At 36.7% G+C, this 22761-nt stretch overlaps 1 protein-coding gene across 2 annotated transcripts in view; it reads right to left on the minus strand.

Moving 5' to 3' along the window:
- Positions 1-3431: 3431 nt before the first annotated feature.
- FGF13 (fibroblast growth factor 13) overlaps positions 3432-22761 on the minus strand; it is a 111733-nt gene continuing 92403 nt past the window's right edge. For both annotated transcript variants that reach the window (XM_021709398.1, XM_008051618.2), the window contains exons 4-5: positions 6128-6326; positions 3432-4848 (exon numbers count right to left, since the gene is read on the minus strand). In XM_021709398.1, coding sequence (XP_021565073.1) covers positions 4712-4848; positions 6128-6326 — 336 coding nt within the window. In that variant the 3' untranslated portion in view covers positions 3432-4711. The remainder of the gene's footprint in view (positions 4849-6127; positions 6327-22761) is intronic.

Raw genomic sequence — 22761 nt, forward strand, 5'->3', positions numbered from 1 at the left:
TGAAAGAGTAACTCCCAAAAGCTGTTTTGTCTAAGTTGGACTCCCCCACCCCCCGTCTCAGAACTAAAGAGCAGTCAATAATTAGAGACATATACTTTTGAGTGTACTATGGCTTGTTGCACTCCCTATCATTAGGGTGAAAGGGTACACCTGAGTTGATAGGACTAAATTATCATGGCAGTCAGGTGTTTTCATTCCGGGATTGCTAAAGACATCAAGTATGAACCATATCTTTGTGGATAGAAAAACAAAAGGTAAGAAAAGTTGTCATTGTAAACATAGTTAAGCATTTGGGGACACTTGTGGCCTGCCCTAGCTACAGTTTGACAATTATTTTGTAATTGGAAATAGTCATCAATTATGCAACTAGCATATCCCTGTACAGATTTTGGTACTGGCAAGTGGTGTCTTGCTGTAATCAATACCTAAAATGTGGAAGTGGCTTTGAACAGAGCTTGAAAAATTTTGAGAAACATAATAGAAAAAGGGTAGTTTGTCTTGAAGAGACTGTTAATAGAAGTATGGTTGTTCCATAAAGATATTACTAGTGAAGGCACATTTCAATTTTACCATGAATGACACACTTAAACTAAATGAGACTTCTAAGGCACAATTGTGTGAAATGTGTTCAAAATTGATATTCGTTTTGATCCCACCACCTCTTATCTACAGAATGGGTAAAATCAGCTGGTGTACATGAAGAGATTATCCTATGAGATACTAATCTTCCCTTGTAGAATTCATTTAGACAATGGATGCTTGAAAAAGTTGAAAATATGTAGTTGAGGTCTTTGAAAAATTATTCAATAAGCTTGACTGGCTTAGAACTGGAACAGAGGAAGGTGAGGAGGAGTGTCACAGACCACTTCCCTCAATCCTTCAAAAAAAGCATGCCAATGAGCATGTGCTCTCTTCAGGTACAAGCAAAACTCTTGGAGGAACAAAACCTAAAGCTTGTTTTCATTTATGAAAATTGCAAGTTGCTTAAAGACAGTAGTGGTTTTCTTTTTCATATTCAACCTTAGACTTTATACAGTGTAAGGATTCGATATACATTCCCAGGTAGTGGTGGAAACATGAGATCAAATACTAAGTCATAGAGCAGTGGTTTTCAAACTGTAGTATGCATCAAGTTTAAGAGATTTCCAGGCCTAGCCTAAAACCACAAACACACAAGATATCACAGGTTATTCAGGTATTCACAAAAGGCTTGAGGACCACCACTCTACTGCAGTGCTAATAATAGGTGCACCAAGAAAATATGGCTTTGTGGCCAAATAAGTTTATCTCAGTATTTCTCAAAATTAAGCAGACTTTCTTAACATGGGGTTTTTCAGAATTTAATGTGCTAAAACACACTAATTCTAAAGAAGGGAATAGTGCATGCTTGTGGTTCTTTGTGAGTTGGAGTCTCACTCTGTCACCCAGACTGCTGGAGTGCAGTGGCACGCTCCCGGCCACCGCAGCCTCGACCTGCTGGGCTCCGGCGATCCTTCCGCCTCAGCCTTCCAACTAGCTGGCACTACAGGTGTGTGCTACCATGCCCGGCTGATTTTTTATTTATTGTGGAGATGAGGTCTCGCCAAGTTGCCCAGGCGGGTCTCGAACCCACAGGCTCAGGCAATCCACTCACCTCAGCCTCCCAAAGTGCGGGATTACAGGCTGAGCCACTGAGCCCAACTGGTGGTTCTTAAAACGTGGCTCCCATGGCGAACAGCCTCACCCTCACCTGTGAACTTGTTAGAAATGCAAAGTATTGGGCCCACCAGACCTACCAATTAGAAACTCTGGAGGTGAGGTCTAGCAATCTTGGAGTCTTACAAGCTTTCCAGGCGATTCTGATGTGTGCTAAAGTCTGAGAACCAATAGTGTGTTTGTGGTGTTTTTCAAAACTATTTGACTACAGCAATTATTTTTCTTTCATCAGGAAGGTGGCAAGACTAATATTTTCTGCCTTGAAGAATGCTTCTAAAGTAATGATATGTGAAAGTGATGGTATCAGCGCTTGTAGGGAGGTCTCTTTGAGGACTATTTGTTTATTTATTAATTTATTTAAACATCTCATTCTGTTCAAAACAATTTAAGGTTGCTCAAAAAGAATTCTTCCTTGGTATTTTGACCCATTCATACTTATGCTAGGCTTCCTTGAGACACCAAAGTGATGATTTGTTTATTACCAACAGACTTACACTATTCCTGAACAACTGAAAAGCAAGGCCGGCACACAAAGTAGTCAATAACCAAACCATGAAGCAGAAAACAATGCACTATTTTTCCCTACTGATTGAAAATCGGTAAGACTTAATGGGGGAGATGATTGAATGAGACTCTACTGGTGTTTAAAATATGGTACAAAGTCTCCTGAGTCCAAGACAAGCAGGTAGCTTCATCTCGTGTAGGTATGCTTTAGAACTCAGGCAGAGTGAGGGAGGATGAGTAGTACTTAAGAAGAAATCACAAGGTGACTGGACTGGGCCGGGCTGTCCTGGGTTAGGAGCCTTTGCTGAAACTAGCTCTAACATCTTAGAAATGAGTAGCTTTCCCTCCTTGCAAAAACATGCTGCTTGGGGACCCAGTAACTTTATTTTGCAGATTTCCTGAAAAGCACTAGTCAGTTATGTTTTACCTGTTATACCACTCTTCCCTCCATATGCAGATGCTCCTCAACTTATAATGGGGTTACATCACAATAAACTCATTGAAAGTTGAAAATTCGTTTAATACACATAACTTACCAAACATCATAGCTTAGCCTAGCCTAGCCTACTTTAAATGTTCTCAGAATACTTACATTAGCCTACAGTTGGACAAAATCATCCACTACAAAGACAAGTGTTCAATGCCTCATGTAATTTATTGAATACTGAAAATAAAAAGCAAAATGGTCGTATGGGTACTCGAAGTAAGGTTTCTACTAAATGAATATCACTTTTGTAACATTACAAAGCCAAAAACCAAAAGTTGAACTGTTATAAGTCAAGGAACATCTGTATTGACTATTCTCGAAGGATTGTCAGGCAATGGCAGCTAAAGAAAAGTCATTGATGTTAATAAATGTTTACATTTTCCTTCAGCTCTCAGAGATAAAAAGGACATTATATATTTAGTCATGTGTATTCTCTCTCAGAGAAGAAAAATGGGCAACAAAGAGGAGAAATGACACACTGAGTGGCAGAGAAAATACTACAACACAGATCTCATTTGTACAATTCGATCACTAAATGGGAATATGGTTTCCTTTGTACCAATCTGAAGTACAAGTACAATAATTGGTACAACAAACACACTTTAAAAAGTGTTTGTGTTAATATGAATCTCTAGACTGTAGAGTATCTGAGGACAGTGACCTTGTCAACATTATTCAGTGTTTAACTCCAGTTTCTACTACAGTTTGGCACATGATGGACACTCAATAAATACATGTTGAATAATTTTTCTTTGAATGAATATAAAGAGTTTATTCGGTGCGTATTTGGGTATACAACAACAAATATTAAACAACTTTTTTTTAAACTTTTTGTGCACAGGACAGAAAACTGCCTGTACATGCTATGTCCACTTTTGGAACACAGATTGTAACAATTATTAATGCACAAAATCTTACATATCATGCAACTCTATGCCAAGATTCCAACTTTCTTCCATGCAACAGATATGAGGATCTAAATGGAAACCTAGCTAAGTCTTAAACACTTTTCCAGTAGCAAGTATAATATATGTTGTTTAGGGGGAACCAGTCTTAACATTTCCTTGTACACAATATTCACGTGCCAAATACAATGACGGGAGGACTCATACATATACAAATAAGACATTTCTTATTTTAACAACACAAAAGACAACATCACAGTTCCACAGTTTCTGTCTTTACACAAGAAGCCACAATAGTTTAACATGATACACAAATGGAATTAAGAGAAATCTACACTTGAGAATAATCTTTTTCATAAAGTTATCTTTACCAACTGGGGTTGACAATACAACTCAATTTCTACACACAAAGTATACAGCAGAAGAATTTGACCAGAATACTACAACTCTAAAAAAAAAAAAATAAAATTGGTAAAATCACAAGAACACTATTTCCTTGAGCCTGAGATGCCAATTCAGATTCAACCCTGAATTTGGTTGATTTGGATTAAGTGAAACAGAGTCAGTAGAACCATTTAATTCCAGAAATAATCAAATTGCACTATATCAAAGTAAAGAATACATTTGAATCAAGCGTAGATAGAAAACATTAAGCCAAGAAAACAACACAGTTCACATCATTGTGTTTGCGTCTACAAAACATTTAAGCAGTTAATTTGTTTTGTTTTATTTTATTTTTTGTTTAGTTTTATTTTGAAGAACAATTGTGGTCTTTTAAAATTTCTTGGTTGGAGAGTAAATTTTGATCAGCATTAGTGCTGTGAAATATTTTTGGTTTGCCATCCCCAAAGTATAGGTGAGATCATGAGAAAATGTGGCAGTCCTTCTCCCAGATTTAGTTCACTGATAATGCTTGGCATTCTTTTGCACAAGCTCAATCTGAATTATAGGGCTTTAATACGGATGATAAGAAGGTCTAACGGCAGATAGAATGGTGAATTCTGCCTGTTTGGTAAACGTCGCTGACAAATTTGAACTTTTGGGTGAAGGACTGCTAGAAGAATTCAACAGCACCTGGAGGTAAGGTTCTGTTACAGAGCCCTTGTTTTGCCCTCACTGGCTACGTTGATTCATTGTGGCTCATGGATTTGCCTCCATTCAGCACGCCAGAGACACTTCTGCTCTTGGTTGGGGTCCCACTTCCAGATCGGGAGAACTCCGTGAGGTCGTGCAGTGACGGCTCCTTGTACATGGCCACTGAAAAGCACATAAAGATGGTGTAAAAGTCCTTCAAATGGGTACACCAATGTGGGGTATTCTTGAAAATTGCTAAGAATAAATTTTGTGTTCTCATCACAAAAGCCATAAGTATGCAAGGTATTCAAATGTTAATTGCCTTGATTGAGTCATGCTATAATGTAAAAAGTGGACTGGATCAGATTAAGTGAGTTCTAGTCTTGGTGCAGTAGTGTATAAAGAATTTTAATGTATAACTTCTATCACTTATGGTTATATAAGAGAGGATTAATAAAAATGCATTTAATAAAGTTCTTAGAAGCTTAAATATGATCTACAGCATACTGTGCAAGCCAAATATTAAAATTTAAAATATTTTAAAATACTGATTTCTATCATACTTTAAAGTGAAACTCTCTGAGAGTCTAAGTATTAGCACAATTCTTGGTGCAATAAATGGTGAAAATTGTTATTGTTGGGCTGTCAATAACAATACTAGCTTATATTTATAGAACATATAACATGCTAGATACTATTCTACGTTCTTTGTATGCATTATCTCATTTAATGCATGTAATAATCTTGTGCCATAAGCACTCTTATCCATATTTTATAGATGAACTTGAGGTACAAACAGGTAAAGATCATCCAGTTAGTAAAAAATGAAGCTGGGTCTCAAATCCAGGTAGTCGGACTCCACACAGTGCTAAACTGATTTGAACTGGGCAGTCTGCCTCTTCTCTAATTTCCTGTTGTAACCCCAGGCTGGTAATCTCTTTGAGGTCTTCTGCTTTGCCTGCATTTTGTTTCTTCTCTACCATGACTCACTATAATTCATAATATCCCTATCTCCCACAGCCTATTCTTAACCTTTATCCTTTCTAATTTGCTATTATTTTGCTAATAATTAGTGGAAAATCAGAAGCAAAAATGTTGAAACAATATTGTTGAACCCTTAGAGAAGACTCAAGGAACTTTCCACTAATTGTTAATTGAGCACACAGTTTAACATCTAAGTTTCTACAAGGGTCATTTTGGCACAATCTGGAGTTCTTGGTTGTCCTGAGTTAGCAATTAAACCACTTCCACATAAGTAAGGTGTTATTATATGTAGATGGACTATGGAAAAATTAAAATCAAGAGAGTAGATGTTTTCAATTGTCATAAAATGTTTGTAAATTTTTATATAAATTTCCTAATGTGAAAGAACCATGTTTCACTTTCAAAAATATGATAAAGGATTTATTTACATTAGTGTTTTTAGTACCATAATCCATAGATTTTAGCATATCAAATTTACCTTTCAGTGGTTTGGGCAGAAAATGAGCTGCAGGCTTATTCTTCTTCACATGATTGCCTTTCATGATCTCTCCTTCTTTGTTCAGACCCAAATACCATCCTCGGCCTGACTGTTGCTGACGGTATATCATCGATGAATATGTCACATAATAATTTTCAAAAACGGATTCTTTGAATTTGCACTCAGGTGTGAAATGTTCCTGCAACAAAAGTAAATAAGCAAAAGCTCAATGTTTATAGCTAAGAATTTCAGGTAGAATCATCTGCTACTGCCTTTCCGGAGTTTAGGACATACTTTGTTAAAGTATGTATGGTCAGTGTTCTATTTTAATAGCATAAACTACTATCATTGGAAAACAACAGACTGTATATAACATTTTCCATGATGCTTTAGTAAAAGCCCTAAGTGAAAGCACTACTGATCAATGATTAGTTCTCTTTGTAATAGGTAATGGGAACATTAGAACCAGCCACATAAGGGTAACATATCGGACAAATACAAGAGCCAAGGAGGGAAAAGACAAACATAAAGCTGTCACACAAAGTTTTGTTCCCTTCAAGATTAAATATGAGAAAATAAACATTCGGTCTTTGTACTTAATTTTCACGGATTCTCAATTTACCATATGGTATGATTACCAACTGCTCAAGGCTGAAACCTCCATTAAAATGCTGGCTGCCTATATGTCTAAAAGGCTGCTAAAAAGAAAGGCTACCTTTTACTTTAAGGTGAACCAAATTGATTTTCTTTTTAGATCATTGGACCTTGACTTGAAAAAAAAATTCCCCTCACCCCTTCTTTACCTTACAGTAACATTTACAAGCAAATCAATACAAAAGCAAAGAATTTACAGTATATTCTACAAGCAGACAAGAGAGCATTGCAGGGGACTTTGAACCCAGGAATGTGGTTTTCTGCCATGTACCTGGCCATGTTTTCTTTGGACTGGACCATTCAAATAAAAGGCTCCTGACACTACAGACCATTTCGAGAAAACAACAACAAAAAAAACCTTCTTTTAAGCTTGTGTGTATATGTGTGTGTATGCATGCAATAAATAGCCATTTAAATGATAATTCCTAAGCCAAGTGAAATGAACACACATTGTAACCTATATGTGATCCACAGAGTAGCAAAGAGCCTACTTGAAGTAGAAGATAATTGGAAATTGCTAGCTGAGCTACATGTGACAGAGGCTGCAATGAAGCTATCAGATTTTTGGTAATTTCCTGAGATATTATCAGGAATATATTTGATAATATTACCAAAACAAACCTTATAAAAATATTGCAAGCTTTCTTTTAAAAACAGTCTTCATTGTTCTACTTTCCTTCATTTTCATATTGAATGTCATTCTAAGCAATACACGCTAGCTGAGCAACAACAGCAGAAGCACTCTCAGAGTCACACTTCATCAAAGAGGAACACATTCTTGAAGGTAAGCACACAAGCAATTCGCATTTCTTTTTTTCAGGTAGTACACAAACTCTGTTTCAGCTGGTAATCTGCCTGATTTCCCCCATGTTGTCTCCAGAGTGCACAAATTGGAGTGATTCTTGGGGTTATTTTGGTCTAGGGGCACATTTAATAGATACTCAGGGAATTCAAACAAATTCCACCTACTCAAGAAGAAATATACTTCTAAGGCAACTGTCACATGTTAGGAACCAAAATGTTCTATTTATGGGCTGTGAAACTCCTCTTTGTAGAATTTCTCAACATAGGGAAAGCCAAGAAAGTACAAAGAAATTTGACTAAAAGTCTCTATATTTCCTCTAGTGATGAAGACAACTGCATAGAAGATTGCTAAAATTCTTTGAGAATTAACTCATCATTTGGAAAAAATCTTCATGCTTGCAGAGTGGATTTTCTTTTCATAAAGGGTCAGATCCCATTTGAAAATAAATGTGGAGATTAATACATATGATCAAGGTGGTTGACACCAATTAGCCGTATAAACAATATATGGCTGACTACAGAATGGTGAGATGGGATCAGCACATATTCTAAGGCAGGTCCTAGAAAAGGGTTGCACTTGATGTCTTGTATGACAGCAGCATTAATTCACTAATTTAATATACATTTCCTAAGGGCCCATTATGTTCTTGGATGGTGCTAAAAATGTGTAGGTAAATAATATGTGGAGTCAGACAGCTTACCATGTATTTGAAGGAATCAGGCATGTTCCCAAATGACATAGATACAAGGAATGCTACCATAAGTACAGAAAGAGAGGCATAAAGAAGGTACTGGATGAAAACAGACAAAGTCAGACTTAATTCTGATTGGGAGACTGGAACGTGCTACACAGAGAGGGTGTCGTTTTAGATGAGCCTTTCAATGCAAAAAAAAAAGGATAATATTTGAGGCACAGAACCACACTTCCTCTAATCTCCATTTTTCCTGTGTTCCCTGTCTTTGGGACTAGAGTCATCATCCTGGCAGTTGCTCACACTTAAAAATGAGAGGACCTTTAAATTAATTCCTATGCTTTCTATTCCGTGACCCATGATCTTCACCTTCCATTTCCATTGCCACTGCTCTACTTTATGCCTTATTACCTCTTCACTGGACTGTTGTAATAACCTTCTAACTGGCCTCATCTGTTGGACGGTTTGCCTTCCTAAAGCAAAGTTCCTTTTCTCGGAAACTTTTGATGGTTTCAGCTTGCCCATAGTAAAAACAACAAATAACTTGATGGGACATTTATAAATCTCCCGTTTCCGTCACTACCATGCTTTCCAGGGTCATCTTCCATCACAGAACTAAGTGTCCCCTTACAGATACCCTTTATGCCCTTTGCTTATAATATCATTCCTTTATTTCTCTACCTACTGGCTTCCCTCTCACTCTTCAAGGATTAGCTCAAAAATGACTGTTTTTGGAATTGTATATGTCTGCCAATCAAAACTGACTACACTTGTTATTTGTGCTCCCATAGACTCTATCTACATCTCTAGTATGACTCACAAACGTGCAATGATTAACTTCAGATGGCAGGAATCTTGTCTTAGTCTTTTCCCATGAAAAACAGTCATATTGCCTAGCACATGGCAGACCACTCAATTATTGTTTATCGACTTTGAATTTCAGAGATTCAGTTTAAATACCGGAAATTCCATTACTCAGCATTATCAACTAGTAAAAAGTCTACAGGGAATTTCTGTAACATCATATCACAAAATCAGTTGTATGTAAAAGGAGGCTGTCACTGCATGGACAGATCCTGCAAGTGTGATTTAATGTCTGTTAAGAATAACATGGCACCTACAACATCAGGAGGAAAAACTTGTCAATTGTTACAACTATTGGAAAATGGCAAAGAAGAACTCAATGAACTGTCACATTCTGGCAATTTCTTAGTCATCACCACTAAATTTGGACTGAAATTCTTGGTAGAAAGGGAGAAAAATGAGACCAAAAAAAGAATGTTGAAAGCCGGGCTCGGTGGCTCAGCCTGTAATCCTAGCATTTTGGGAGGCTGAGGTGAGTGGATTGCCTGAGCCCACGGGTTCGAGACCCACCTGGGCAACTTGGTAAGACCTCATCTCTACGATAAAATCAAAAATTAACTGGGCGTGGTAGCGCACGCCTGTAGTTCCAGCTACTTGGAAGGCTGAGGCGGAAGGATCGCCGGAGCCCAGCAGGTCGAGGCTGTGGTGGCTGGGAGCGGCCACTGCACTCCAGTCTGGGTGACAGAGTGAGACTCCAACTCAAAAAAAAAATGTTGAAGCAACCAAGGGAGTGTATTGTTCTCTGTGTGTGCCACTGCCATTTTACTCAGTGTTGATATGAGTAGGCAGAAGAGGCTTGAGTTTTTTCAAATGTGGAAAAATATGAGCATCCCATCCAACATAGGAAGGTCCACTAAAGTGGGCAAAAGGACAGATACCTCTATGTCTTAGCATTAATTTGTATAAATAATGAAAAATTGATTTGACTCAAGCCAGGAAAGCCCTATTCAGAGGAGACCAGGTAGACATTTGCCAAGGAAACAACTTACTTTGATTGATCTGGAGATGCTTACTAGTGCTTTGGAAGAAGGTACCATAGTGATCTTGACACATAGAAAGTGCTAAATAAAGGCAACAATCACTGTGTTCTGGGTTTAACAGGTATTAGACAAATATCTGCCATTATAATGAATGAATGAATGAATGTAAAAGATGTCATGCATTCCCTGCACAGTCACTAAGAAATTACTTGGCATGAGTACAAAAGAAAAGGTTTTTACATCTTATAACATTTTATGCAGCGATTTCTCTTGAGTTGTTTACCTATCACATATCTATATTTTTCAGAGAAATGCCATTTTTTTTAGTTTATTAAATAATTAATCAGTCTCTAACATTTTCCCTCTCTATAATCATTTTTATTCACCTCAAAGTTCAAGGCTTGTTTCTTCTCAATGAACATTTAACCTTTTATCTAAGGAATCCATGCCAGTTAGTTATAATGATCATATTCTGGGTAAGGAATGAGGAATCTACTTTTAGAGAACAAGTGGGCCCAGGAGCAAAATCAAACACTACTTTTTACTAATTTATTCACACAATATTTTTTTGGAGGGTGAACTATCACTGACAAGAAGAAAACATTTAAAACTGTAAACATCACATCAATAGAACATATTGGGGAATTTTTCCAGCCACAGATGGTAATAGCTGGCTGCCCTTACCAGAACATGTTAGACCTCCATACGGACATTGAGAGGCAAGTAAAAAGGCATTAGCACAACCAGTAAAGTTGAATATATGCAAATAACCCAAGATCCAAGGGAGTGCCAGAAGACATCCTTGCCCTGGAACAAAGGGCATGGAACCTTCACTATGCTGTTACAGTCAGAAGAACCAACAGTGCCCTGGGTTCCCCTGGCACCAAGGGCAATGTATGGACAAAGTGCAGTACCTCTTTGGCTACCTGGAGGTGGAGCCAGGTCAGAAGAAGCATGGGCTGTGATAACGACTTCCCTGGAGGAAGCCAAGTAAGGGTCATGTCAGTCAGCAGATGATGTGTAGCTACACCCTCAGTAGCCATAACCAAAAAGATGAAAGCTAAAATATACCTGTATATAATTTGTGTCATCTCAGTGTCTTAAACACATCTCCAATACCAAAATATACATATCAAGACTCAATGCCTTCCTGATTAAAATAAGTAATTTGGCAAACATAGGCCTTAATAACAGGTTTTCATACTTTCTTTCTCGTTCTTATATTTTCAGTTATGGTACCACTGATAGGGTGACAGTGTTTCATTTAAGTCTGTATGCTGCAGGATGGGAAGCTTTGAGGATTGCCACATAGACTGTAAATATTTCCTTTTAACACATTTCTCTCAAAATAAATTTTTTAAAAATGGGCTGCACTGATTCCCTTGGATCTAGCGAGAGCAACAGAGTCTACTGAAGTTGTCCATACATAAAATGTCAAAACTAAGTCTCCAAACTGGCAAACAAAGCCTGCAATAACAATATTGCATACTATGTATAACCTTTCACGTGTGTATGTTATGCCAAGAGCACACATTAATGCTTCTCAACATATTTTGTTTTGTTCACATGTAACATTTTTTAAAGCAGGCATCACAGAACACAGAAACAAAAATGGTTTATAGGTATTTCATAGGTATTTAAATAAATGTTCAATAATGACCCAATTGGTACCATGCTCACCACTGGATGGGGAGAGAGTGGACTCATCAGAGGCCTAGACCTCACCTTCACACAATATACCTATGTAACAAATCCTCACATGCACTCCATGATTCTAAAATAAAAAAGAAATGTTTGATAATCAACCTAAAAACACATGGTTTCCTCTTTTCAGCAGGTTCTGGAAGCTTACTTTATGTAATCTACATTTCATTTCTAGGTTTCAACTTCTCTCCTCCCCTCCTCTCTTCCGGCCACATTTTCAGTAGTCTGATCATCCAATTAATTTAACAATTACTGCCAATAGCCAGGGTCACTCTTCTAATTCTGAGTCATGTTCTGATGATAATTAATTTTCTAGATTTAAAGCTAACAGGTTATTTAAGCAGGTCTGACTTGTGTGCGTCAATTATTCCCCAGCCTAATGAAAACAATACGCAGACTAAAATTAGATTTTTAACTCTGTTAGAAAATGTTTAAAAAATGGAATCTAAAAACATAAATCATACCCATGGGGGTGACAATGTAACTACCTATATTCTCTATACAGGCTTTCCCTCCATCAGTGACTTCAAAATCCTGAACTAATTATTATATTCAGGGCTTTGATGTTCTCTCCCAGGGTATATTTGATGTGAATAAACTTCATCATTACTGTGATCAAAGCATAGGAAGCAAGAGGTTGGAGAAGAAGGAATCAATATTTACCCAGTACATTGCAGCTAAGCATAATTATTAATTCATGATAAATAGTATGGTTAGTCACTCATCTATCCACTGGACAATGAGATACTTGATGGCAGCTCCTAACATAAGATCTGGCTTGTAGTAAATTTTCAATACATATCTCATGAAATAAATAAATGAAAAATGGACTATTATATGAAGAGATCTTGGAAGCTCTCTTGTGCAAACCCAAAAGGTTAAATATGGCATTACATTTTTCAAATTAATAGAGGACTGTTTGCCTGTGGGAACAGAAACAGAAGGTGAATAGAGGAGGAAAGTGGCCTAATGATCAATTCAATTTAAAAAAAAAACTGGAAAGGAAGAGAGGGAGGGATGAAGAAGATGAAGGGAGTGAGGAAGGGAGAGGAAGAAGAAGGAAGAAAAGAGAGAATAACAAAAACAAAACAATGCTAAAGCTTCAAGGATAAAGATATTTCCGTAATCATAATGTAGGCACAAAATGTATACTCCTGGTCTTTGCAGCTGCAACAGTTAAGCAATTCAATCACATTCTATGAGTTGGATTTTTGTAAAATGGTGTAAAAAAAAATCTACCAGTCCTGCTGACCTCACTGCATTGCTGTATGAGAATCCAATGAGATGATGTATGTGAAAGAAGCTCTGAAAACTGTAAAGCACCATAAACATGAAATGTGGGAATACTTCTGGTGCTACAGGCCCAGAACCCAGAGCCAAATAAATAAATTCTCTTTTCTCTTCAAGGTTCTTTTTCACTATGGAATCAATTTACAAAGAAAGGGTCTGCCTATGTGTGTTTTATTAACACAAAAGAATATACATTCTGTCAAAAATTAGGATGGCACATGAATTACACTTTGTGTTTAGTGCTCCCCTCCAAGCTTGGTTCCCAGAAAACTGTTTTGCCGCCTTTCATTTTTCATTTCTGTCTGCAGTAGGTTGAAATGGTTGCAGTACTTCAAGTCATAGCACTAAAGAAATGAGGTGCTTAAAAGGGGCTTCATGAAATAACCATGCCACAAAATGACTTAAAAGTACACATGTTAATTAGCAACCATTTATAAACAAATGCAAATTATAATTAAGAACATGCACATAAGACTATTTTTCCTCATATGGCTGCAATGAAATTTTTGGTAGCATTTCATTATTCCAAGATATTTCATAGACACTTTAATTTGCCTCATGTTGACTCATAGTATTTGCCAGCAAAGTATTGCTTTTATTCCTTAGCTCTTCACAAACAAAAATAAAACAAATATTAAGGACCTTGCCACCTGATGGTCTGTTTAAAAAAAAAGAATTAGGACCCAGAAATGGCCATAGTTTAGCTTTGGAGTTCATTTCATCCTCTGTAATGGATCATTCTAGATTTTCATATATTTCTGTAAAGAAGTGTCATACAATGGATTATCCTGTCAAATTTTACGAAGCGATTTGTTTTATAAAACGCACTGACATAAGCTAAAAATAGAAGAATGAGACTAAACAAAAACAATGCATCCCTTACAGAGGCTAAAAGGGGTTATTTTGTCATGATATAAAAATTAAATGATCCCAAGCCCTCTCTCTGCTGCAGTCCTAGTCAGCAAATACATTTTGAAATGGAAGTAACTTGTTGAGATTCATGACAAAGAGGAATGGACCACATATCTTCCAAGACTGTGTGACTGACCAAAGACAGTGTTAGTCTGATTAACCTTCCGGAAGAATACAGACTGTTTAGGCAATCTACTTATGTGGCAGAAGGTATAATTCATTTTATATAAAATACGTTCTAAAGAGACTATGAAAATATCAAACTATATTTTATTTACTTATTTTTTGATCATTTTAAAATTAATCTTTATTTGGATTCAAGGGGCACATGTGAACATTTGTTACATAAGTATATTGCATGATGGCGAGGGTTGTGCTTCTGATGAGCCCTCAAGTTATATTTTAAAACTTACTAGAGATCTCACTGTTTAACAAAAATCTATGGAAAAGCACTTTTTTTCAGGTCAAGAATACTTCTCTAAGATGAATAACCCCTAAACCTTTTTTTGTCTATTATGTGCACTAAGTGGGTACATTGGCTTTTTGTAAAATGGCGGAACTGACTTATGTGTTTTGAAAGGTGAATCAAATATCAGAAATGATTTCTAAAAATAAACCTTCCTGTGTTCTAGCTGGGTACTGGAATTAATTTGTGCCCATTGGGTAATTATGTTTTGTTACTATGAAGCTTTCTAATTTGTGACAGTACTCTTCTCTGTAGTAACTTCAAAGTGGGATTGAAATGCATCTGCAAGAAAATGAGTTTTGAAGTACCTGTCATCAGGAGAACACGCTTAGTAGGTTGTATCTTTTAAAATAGCTGTTGCAAGCACCTGACTAAAAATTCAAAGCTTAGGAGCTCTGAATATTTTTCAGAGATCCAACCAACTGTTGTATAAAGGAGAAAAGTCCTTTCCTTCTAGATCAATTGAAAGACTGTGGCAAGCCCTATTAAAAATAAAATCATATCAAGGTGGGTGCATATGATGTTCTAGTACTTCAGGAAATTTTGAGGGTCATAATTCTGATTTGTGTTGGATAGTGTTTGTGCTAAATTTGGTAGGGTCTGTCTCTGAAGAAGAGTGTCACTTAAAACAGCCAGGAATCTACTTCTTCAAAACCTTTCAAAGGAGAAGCCTTATCATTTCTCTTGCATAGGTAGGAAAGTAATGCTAGACAATAGTAATTGCTCCAATGGAAGTCACTAATGCATTCTTTTCACTGCAAAACATAAAACCTGGTATAAGGCAAGGCGCAAAGGTGTCATCTAAAAACCAAGGGCGAGAATGAATGAAATCGTGTTGCAGAAGGCTATTAAACTACTGTGTCACATTACATCTGTTAATGATTTCCAAGGACAGGAGGTGGTAAAGAAAGGAATCTTTCTGTGTAGAGAGCATATTTCTGCTCTCATCCGTCCCTTGAAAAGAGCTAAACGAGAGGAGGCTAGCAGCAGTCACTTGCCACAAGTCTGAATGGAGGAAGTCACTTTATTCATTTAAGACCTAAATGGAAGAATTCATTCTTACCTGAAACTTACTGAGAGACTACTGTGTTCCAGGCAATATGGCAGCCCCCTTTTGCACATACATAATTATCTGCTTTAATCTCGACAACATCTCTCTGTAATAACTTAAGAGTGGATCTACATCCCCATGATCTGAGAGGGGAGTTCCCCCTATCTCATAAGTGAGAAAACCACAGGAATCGTACCCTTAACAGATAAATTGTTTATAAACTCAATTACAGCTGCACTTCTTCACCCAGATAATTGTCACTGTGTAGACAATAGCTGCAATATCTACTCCCCTCTAAACGTGCAGTTCCAACATTTGCTGAAGGTGCAGCCCTCCCTCCTATTTGCGTGTCCTACTCCTTTGAAGAGCTCAGTTCAGATCTGCCTCTTCCACTTCCCAGTTTCCTGACTTTAGGTAATTTGTGTATGCTCTGATTCCACCTCTGCAAGATGGGAACAGCATCCTGTGCGTCACAGAGGGGACTGCTGAAGGCATGGGCAACAGGTAGCAAACGTGAAAATACCCAATTACCACCGAACTCCCCTTCACTTGGCTTAACTTTCAGTCTGGGTGACATATAAGAAAATGCAGTATTGCCCCCTACCCTGCCCCCAACTTGAAACTAGTATTAAAATGAGTGATTGTCAAGGAAAACAGATGTAGACATACCTTTCCATTTTGGTGAGGGGGTAATGTTAGACATTAATTGTATGTGTGGGAATTGCTGTCAGTAGTGACTCCTTCTCAAGGATAATAATACGTAAGCTTTTGATTTAGGGCTTAAAAATATTCTGAGACTCTAAAACTAGAATTACTATAATGTGTATCAGTGAGCCCACATGATATTAAAGGGATTTGTGAAATAATCCAGTATTAATAAGCCCGATGACATTTACATGTCTCATTTTAATTACTATGCCACAAAAGTACAACCTTATTATCTCACTCCTTTTGTTTCAAACCACTGTTTCACTACTTCTACTTTCCTAATATAGGTAACTAATAACAACACTAATGAAAAATTGAATAGTAACATGTCTAAGTAGTGCCTACTTTTTAACTGTTCTGCAACTGCTTGAATGGTTATGGCATTCGTGTGACAGATAAGGGACAGTGTAATAATGATCATGACAACAAAGGTAATTATTATAATGGATTTTGGTAGACTTTTACAAAAATTCTCTAAAGAGCTTTTTTTAGAGTTGAAGAAATGACACCAGAGGTGTTAATACACTGGAACCTTGTTTTATCGTTTTCTGCTAGAGAATGAATCCAGAGCAGGGAAGCAGCTCCTTCTAGGGGAAGCTGGAATGGTGTTGAAGGAAGCTGGTGTTTACTTGTGAGAGGCCCTTATTTTAAGGCAACTTTATCTCTAAAATGCTCCTGGGACTACAACTCACTGAAGATCCAGCAGCCCTCACTGACCCTGAATTCCAGAGGGAAGGAAGAGGTTTAACAGAGGGTAGAAGTCAAGCCAGGTAGCCTGTCCTTCAGGTCTCTTCTTTCTCTACCACATCAGGCAGCAGCTTTATGTAAATCTGTCCACTTAATAGTCTTTTAAATCATCTCATTAAAAGTTCACTTTTTATATATTCACAATTAAATTTGGATATATATATAGAGAATATATATATATATATATATATATATATATATATATATATATATATATATATTCAATGACCTTCTCTCTACTCTAGATGTTTTAAGAGATGTTCTCAAAGCACCTTTACTGAATTTAGGCTTCTGCCTTCTTAGGTACAGATGTGGGTAACACATGTAAGAAGAAATATAAATTAATCTAGTCAGATTCATATGTGTGTGTATATGTGTGCATGTGTGAGAGAAAGACAAAGAGAAACAGAGAAAAACAGAGAAACTGAAAGCAGGGAAAGACAACAGAGATGGAAATGAAGAAAGTTTAAAAATGTAGTGATTTATCTTTTCTAATTCTATAATTCTGTGGGCTTTGAAAAATGTCCACCCCCAAACCCATACGTTTAACGGGGAAAGGTGGGAAAAGTTGCCTCCCTTCTATTGGAAAAGATCTCTCTGTTTCTTGTTCAAATTTCCAGCTGTGTTCAGATCCTGGTATGAAATCTAAGAGACTGTCCAGAGCAGGTAACGTTCTTCTGTAAAGTCAGTATCTATAGGAGAACCAAATAGAAGACTACATCTATTTCTTCCTGCAGACTTTCCTATGTGCAATGCATATCAATTTCTGGAGGAAAATAAAGGAAATCCAGGACTCTTGAGAAACTCAGGATTAGTGCAAAGAAGTTCTGTGGGAGTTCATTAAAACCAGATACTTCAAAATACCAATGTTATTATCATAATGTGAGTCACATTTTCACAACAGATGTGTGATGCTTAGATGCATAGCTGTGTCGCAGTAAACAAGACAATGGTTTTCAACTTATGACCAAACCACCATCATCTGTGATGCTGTTTATTATTATTATCACCTTATACTAGGGTTCTGTAGAAACCACTGCAGTGAAGCCTGAATTCCAAAAACGCAATGCTTTATTGAACTGTTTAGACCATGTATCTGACTACAATACAAAAATGAGCTTCCAGTAGCTTAGTTTAAATTAAATTTGGTTTGTCCTGTATTTCCTGAAATACTGCAGCATTTTATATGAATATTTTAAAAGGGTTTTGATGACATTAAATTTTCAATGTCCAATTACAGTTTTAATAAAAATTTGCAATTTAAACTTTCAAATATTTGTTACCTATGTATCACTATAGTTGAAAACACAATGCAATAATATAAACTGTGAAAATATATAAAAATTATTAATACTTCATAAGCTTTGTCCAACCATTACCTATTTGAAATAATTTTCAGCTTCTATTTTCGACAGCATAAATTGTTAAAGCATTTGCATGAGAATGCAAAATGCACAAGTTCTTTCTACAAGGAGTACTTAAAACTTAACATAATTATATAGAATAAAAGTGGTTTCAAAAAACTCAAACAGAATAAATAATTCTATAGTCATCGCTTAAGTTGATAATTATTCTGTGTTACCAGTGATCTTGATCACTAAAACCCCTCTCTTTACAATTACATTCACATGATCAATTCTTACTTTGTTCTTTTACCATCAAGCTCTTACAGCTGGCTCAAAATTTGCATGCTATAAAAGCTGAACTAGTCAGCTAGTAGAGATGAATCCTCCAGTTATATTCATGCTGTGAACAGAACCGTAACACTCCCTTAATATATCTTATCATTGCACTTTTATACTAAACATGCATCCAAATCAAGTCCTATTTTTTACATTCCTCCTGCTCAGAATCTTTTAATGGCTCTCTGCTGCCTACAGGATAAAATCCAAACTCCCTGGACGGGCGTTCAAGGCCCTCCACAATCTGGCACCTGCTCTCCTACAACTCTAAGCATAAGATTCCAACTCAAGCCAGATTGGAGAAATAAGGCCAGGATGAAAAGTACAAAGAGTTTTTTCTTATGAATGGAAAAATATCTCCTACAAACCAATTACTGTGCTTCCACAGGCTGGGATATTCTCTGTGGTTAGAGAGAGAATCACTAGGTCATGAGGAATACATAACTAATCACTCCTAAATTTCTTCCTTATGCTCTGCACTATTTTTTTTTTAATTCGGAAAAATGACTTGCAGTTCTTAAACATCCCAGCTGTCTCATGTCATGGTTCCTCACACTGTGTTTTAGCAGGCATTGTGCTTGTGTAAGGGCCGCCATCAGACATGCTACTCTTTGGGGGACACTTGCTAATGATCAGCACCTCATCTTTTCACAGTACACAGAGAAAAGGAGTCAAACGTCAGCATATCAGAAACCTCCAGGCTCAGCTTTGGCTAGAATGCAAACGCACTATAAAATTGAGTATTTCTGAAGGCTTTTCACAGCATCAAGGAAGAAGAAAATGCAACTGTATCTGAACAGAAGGAAGCTAAATTATTTATCTCATACTAATTTTTACCAGATGCCTGGTGATGAAAAATCTATACTAGCAAATATGCTGTGTATATGACCTTAAGGATAAGCAAAGGGACTAAAACTTTAAATGTTCCTAATATATTTGTATTTAATCTTAAGGCTCACAAAGATTTCATACGAAGGTTCTTCTAAGTATACATAATTAGTATAAAATAAATCAATATCAGAGTCTTCATAAGTTGCATCATCTATTCATGTATCACATTGGCAGTTGAGTTGATTCTCATTTCAAACCTCTCAGGTAAAATAAATTTGTGATTTTATGACATGATGATACCTACTATATTCCTGAACATCAGAAGAATACAAACAACATTCCTTCCCCAAGAAGAAAGAGAATATGGCCCTTCAGGGAGAACACAGTCCTCAGAATTAAACTCCCTCACTCAGTATCAGGTACAACTAGTTAAATGCTGGCTTCCAACTAAAATAAACACAATCAGTTGACAGAAAGGTGACAACTTTAAGGGAGATAGGGTGTACCGGATGTACATTCTTTCCGTTCCTGGCAAAGTTATGTCTACAGTGGGAGGTTTGTGTGCATTTAACATGCAATTCTTTGCTCCCTCATCCCATCATGGATCCATTCTTTCTTTGCTTTGAAGCTCACCATTTGGAAAATGGGCTCGTTTTTTGATTATCTCTCAAATGTCACTTTTTCAAGAAAGGAAAGAAGAAATTCAATTATGTGTGCTGGTTGATATCAAATAAAACATTTTCAGATGAACCTAGATATTCTACACTGTTCTCAAGTAAGGTAGGTAAGAGTTCTGGCTCCAGAAAAGAATCGGTTTGTGTAAGGAATCACAATGCATTATTTGCCTAGAAAGTGAGCACTTCTCTAAACAACATCTTTATATAATATTTTTTCTTTTGTAGAATGTGTGGCATCACTCTGGTTGACTTATGAAGACTGATTAATCTATATGCCATTTTATGGAATGTTTACTCATTCAATTCAACAAAGATTTCTTAGGTGCCTATCATGTGCACTGGTTTTCTTAAGTTAGATTCTGACAATCATGGTGCTTAGCACTTTGGGAATAATATGTGCCTTCTCCAGACAGTCCTTAAAGAGCACTACCCAGGACTCAACCTGAAATCATGCCGTACCCCAAAGTGTGCACTTGTAGCAAGAAGACAATAAAACAAAACTGAGTTCTACAGTCTACGTTGGCCAAACATGATATATCCCTACTTTGAGTGAATCTCTTCCTACTGGAATAACCTACTTGGGCATTTATCCTACTCCAACGGGATTCATTTAGTAATTTCGTGTTATAATTAAGTGTTCTATTATCTTCAGCAACAGCAGTTAAGCATTTATCAATCTCAAAACAAAAGTGACTATGCTAGGTCAGGGTATAGATTAAAACTGAAATATCTTATGTTGAAACCTAAAAACAGATCTTTCAGAATCAGACATCAGAATGAACAAAGTTGCCACCATGAGAGTACCTATAAGAACATACAAGTCATACATTCTATGACTAGCCAAATACGAGCCAATTTAATCACAGTGAACTACAAGCAATGCTGTACACTATATGCCAATATAATAAGATAATAAGATTCCATGTTTTCTTTTATTTTTAGTTGACATATAATAATTATGCATATTTACAGGGTACATGTGATATTTTGATACATGCATACAAAATACAATAATCAAATCAGGGTCAGTGGGGTTTCCATCACCTCAAACACTGATCATTTCTTTGTGTTAGGAACATTCCAAATCTCTTTCAACTTTTTGAAAATATACAATAAATTATAGTTAACCATATTCACTCTATAGTGCCACAGAACACTAGAACTCATTCCTCCTATTTAGCTGTAATTTTATATAATAAGTCTCCATTTTAAAATTGCCTTTCTCCATGGTAAGATTACCAATATTTCAATTACCAGAAACAACATGCTATGAAATGTGGTGTTACTGAAGTAAGTTATACTTTCTGCAATTCAGATCTACTAAAGAATATTTACAGAAGCTGGATATTTGCTGAAAACCATAGGAAGAGAAAGGAACAGGGGAACTGTAAGAATAAAAGATAGTATAAAGACTTTGAGTAAGCACTAAGATAGTTTCCAACCTCATATCTTTGGGGTACGTTCCATAGGCTACGCTTAGTTGTCAGGAACTTTTGCTAATTTTCTAGCATTAGAAAGAAACAGGAGTAGACAAATGAGAATTGGAATGTCCCACTCTGTGCAAACATAACAAATAACACATGCAACTTTGATGAAAAGGCAAAGGATTGGGTGTGCAAACAGCAGTCACTGAAGGACAGACATACACACATAGGTGATGAGAAGGACTGCAGATTATATTGGTTTTCTTAGCAACATTAATTCTCTATTCTTATAAATAGTTTCAATATGTAATTATAGTTGCTTACTGTATTCTGAGTAAGCAATAATAGTCTCAAATTTTCCTAAGCCTGAGTCATAGCCTGGTAGTAAATTAGGTGCTTAAAAAGGTACTTTACTTCCTTGAGGCCACTGAGCCATCATTTAAGGCACAATATGTTTGCCTTGGTTTATGAAGATACTACTGACTCACTTCTGTGGGAGTTGTTTTTGCTGCACTGTTGATTGCTGAGTTAAATGAATGTACTCGTTATTTTCTTTTTGCAATATGGATGGAATGGCCTGAGCTAATTACACTTTCTTGCCAATTTCATAGTGACCCACAGAATAAATGCCCATAATGTTTGGTTAATATTTGAGGCTCATTATGTGTCTGTAGAACAAAACAAAGTAACAAGATGACTTGTGATGGGGAGGAGATTGCAGACTCCTCTTGACAGTATTCCCTAATTGACTGTGCTAGTGGGCCACTAGTACCATAAAGACATACATGTAGTAAAACATTAATTAGCAGTGTAAGAGAGATCATGCCATTCCTCTACTCTACACTCTCCAACGGCTTACCATCTCACTCAGGGTCAAAGACAAAGACCTTGCCTTGGCCTACAAGAGGTCTCAACCCCATCACTTCTCTGTTCTCATATATCACTTGCCCTCTTTTTCATTTTATGTTAGTCACACTGGCTTCCTAATTTGTCTCTTGAATGTGCCAAGCATATTACCACGTCTTGGTTTTTATCTTGTTGATATCTCTGCTTGGAATATATTTCCTCCTGATATTCACCTGAAACTCTCCCTCTCATCCTTTCCTTCAAATGCCACTTTAATGGAGAGGCTTTCACTGACCACACTA

The sequence above is a fragment of the Carlito syrichta genome, unplaced genomic scaffold, assembly GCF_000164805.1.
Source record: "Carlito syrichta isolate Samal-C Ts95f unplaced genomic scaffold, Tarsius_syrichta-2.0.1 Scaffold206047, whole genome shotgun sequence".
Classification (NCBI taxonomy): Eukaryota; Metazoa; Chordata; class Mammalia; order Primates; family Tarsiidae; genus Carlito; species Carlito syrichta.